At 64.3% G+C, this 2,111-nt stretch overlaps 2 protein-coding genes across 2 annotated transcripts in view; one reads left to right on the top strand and one right to left on the bottom strand.

The window, feature by feature from the left end:
- The window catches only part of CCR10 (C-C motif chemokine receptor 10), a 6,877-nt gene extending 6,281 nt beyond the window's left edge, over nucleotides 1-596 (bottom strand). Inside the window, exon 1 of the mRNA XM_035903438.1 lies at nucleotides 585-596. Coding sequence (XP_035759331.1) covers nucleotides 585-596 — 12 coding nt within the window. The remainder of the gene's footprint in view (nucleotides 1-584) is intronic.
- A 502-nt stretch (nucleotides 597-1,098) lies between these two features.
- The window catches only part of LOC104135040 (contactin-associated protein 1), a 15,360-nt gene continuing 14,347 nt past the window's right edge, over nucleotides 1,099-2,111 (top strand). The window contains 2 exon segments of the mRNA XM_035903431.1: nucleotides 1,099-1,212; nucleotides 1,404-1,583. Coding sequence (XP_035759324.1) covers nucleotides 1,099-1,212; nucleotides 1,404-1,583 — 294 coding nt within the window.

The following is a 2,111-nucleotide window of genomic DNA, read 5'->3' as shown; positions in this document are numbered from 1 at the left end:
TCCCAAAGCACCCACCCACCCATGCTCCAGCCTGGGCCCCCAGTGCCAGCACAGCCCCACACCGCCTGATCCTGATCCCAGCCAGGAAGGTCCTGGGGCATCCCACTGCCTTGCAGTTTGCAGGCTGCTGTGCACAGTGCTCCCAGCTCCAAACCTCTCAGCCCTGCTCCGGGACAGAGGGACGGCCCTGCAGCCTGGCACTGGACGGCCGGAATCCCATTGCCATGGAGGCTGAATTCAGCATGGCTCTGACTCAGAGCAGTCTCATGACAGCAGTTTTGTTCCGGCTCCCATCAGTGAGCCCAGGCAGCTGGGCTTGATCCCCCCACCCGCTCCGGGGCCGCAGGTGGGATCTGAACCCAGTGCTGGGGCAGGTTGACCCCGCAGCAGCTCCCCCATCCCCTTCCTTGTTCCAGGCCCCGGGGACCTGGAGCACCGGACGCTGCCATGTGTTCCGTGGGGACTTTGCCTTTCATCCCAAACCCACACAGCTCACGAGAGAAACATTTAAAGCAACAAGAAAAGCTGGTGAGGGGGGTCCCCACACGGCCCCCAGCAAACCCCTTGCCCCCGTGGCTCCTCACCTGCTCCTGCATCGTGCTGTGGGACCTTTCCCCCTGGCGTGGTGGGTCTGGTACTGTCTGCGTCTTGATGCTCTGAAATCTGTGGTTTGACCACGTGCAGCTCCTGATACCGAGAGCGGTGCAGAGCACAAACCCAGCCCCATGGGAGGAAGATAAGGAGGCAGATGCAACCCTGCTCTGGAGCCCACCCTACGTCTTTTACTTTGTGACCAGGGACAGAAATAGCAGCTCTGCTCAGCCCCTGTCATGCAGGGCTGAGGGACAAGCCTGGGAGCACCCAGCCGTGGGGAGCGGGGTCTGGCCGAGGGCCATGAGCATGCAGGAGACCCCAGCCCACCCTGGGGCTGTTTGCAGCTCCTGCCCCATGGGGGGGGCTGCCTCCGCAGGGCTGGAGGGGAGGCTGGAGGGAAAAGGGCCAAGGAGAGGAGCGTGAGCCGCTGTGCGCTGGTGCTGAGCAGCACACAGGCAGGATGCTGGTCTGGTGGGGACAAGCAGAGCTGTAACTGGTCCAGGAATGGCGTGTCCTGATGGGAAACATGCCAGTTACAGGGGCTTGGGCGGCCCCTGGTGCCGGGCATCCCCCTCGCCCAGGCGTCCCAGCCCTGCTCTGCACCCCCATGCCCCCGTGGTGCGGGGCAGGCGTGCCGCTGGTTGTTGACAACAAAATTTGCAACTCCTCATTAAGGGGCGGATTAGTTCCTGTGGGGCAGAGGCCCCACTTTCCTCTCCCCAGGGGGGAGCAAATTGATCCCCAGCTTTAATGGGCTTCCTGCTGTTTGCTGCGGTAATCCCTCAATCCCCCTTTTCTCCTCACCACAGCCGTCTTTGCCGTGGCTTATCCCAGCTCTGCCCTCGGCCCTCCTGCTGCCTCCAGCCGGGCGTGGGGAGCAGGAAGGGGCCCTGCTGGCCCTGGGAGCTCACTGCTGGTGCCTACAGTGCAATGAGGCCGTGGAGCTGGAGAGCGGCCGGGCAGAGGCAGCCCGGCCCCTGGGCCCTAAGGTGTCCCCAGGGCTCTTTGCTGGAGGGTCTCTCCTCCTCCCCTGCTCTTTTTGCAGTGCAAGGACACTGACTGCAGACATCCTCTCTGTGTTGGCTCTGGGGGTGCCATCCTGCATCCTGGAGGAAGGGGAGGGAGAAGGGTCCCAGGGCCAATACTGGCCCTACAGCCAGCTACGGGTGCAGAGCAGGGACCCTGGGTGGCCCTGCCGGGGCTGGAACCAGCAGCACCCCTGGGGTGTGGGGATAAGGCCAGGTGGGGCTGTGCCTCTCATGGGGATGGACCTGCAGGCGTGGGTCTCATTCCAGTGGTCTCGTTCCTGGCACACAGCTCCAGCTCCCAGTAGCAGAACTCCTGGTGTGCCTCCGGCTGCCCTGTGGTCCCGCTGCACCTGGGGCTTTCTGTTCCCTCTTTCGCCCGCTGGCCCCGGCCTTGGCTCTGCCTGTACAGGAAGCGTCTCCGGCACCCACTGCCTGCAGGTGACAGCCACGCTGCCCTGTCTGGCGGCCGCCCGGTGCCCAACACCGCGC

The sequence above is a fragment of the Egretta garzetta genome, unplaced genomic scaffold (assembly GCF_000687185.1).
Source record: "Egretta garzetta isolate BGI_Z169 unplaced genomic scaffold, ASM68718v1 scaffold100, whole genome shotgun sequence".
Classification (NCBI taxonomy): domain Eukaryota; kingdom Metazoa; phylum Chordata; class Aves; order Pelecaniformes; family Ardeidae; genus Egretta; species Egretta garzetta.
Note: the sequence above shows the minus strand (reverse complement) of the source record. Positions and strands in the feature narration are given on the sequence as shown.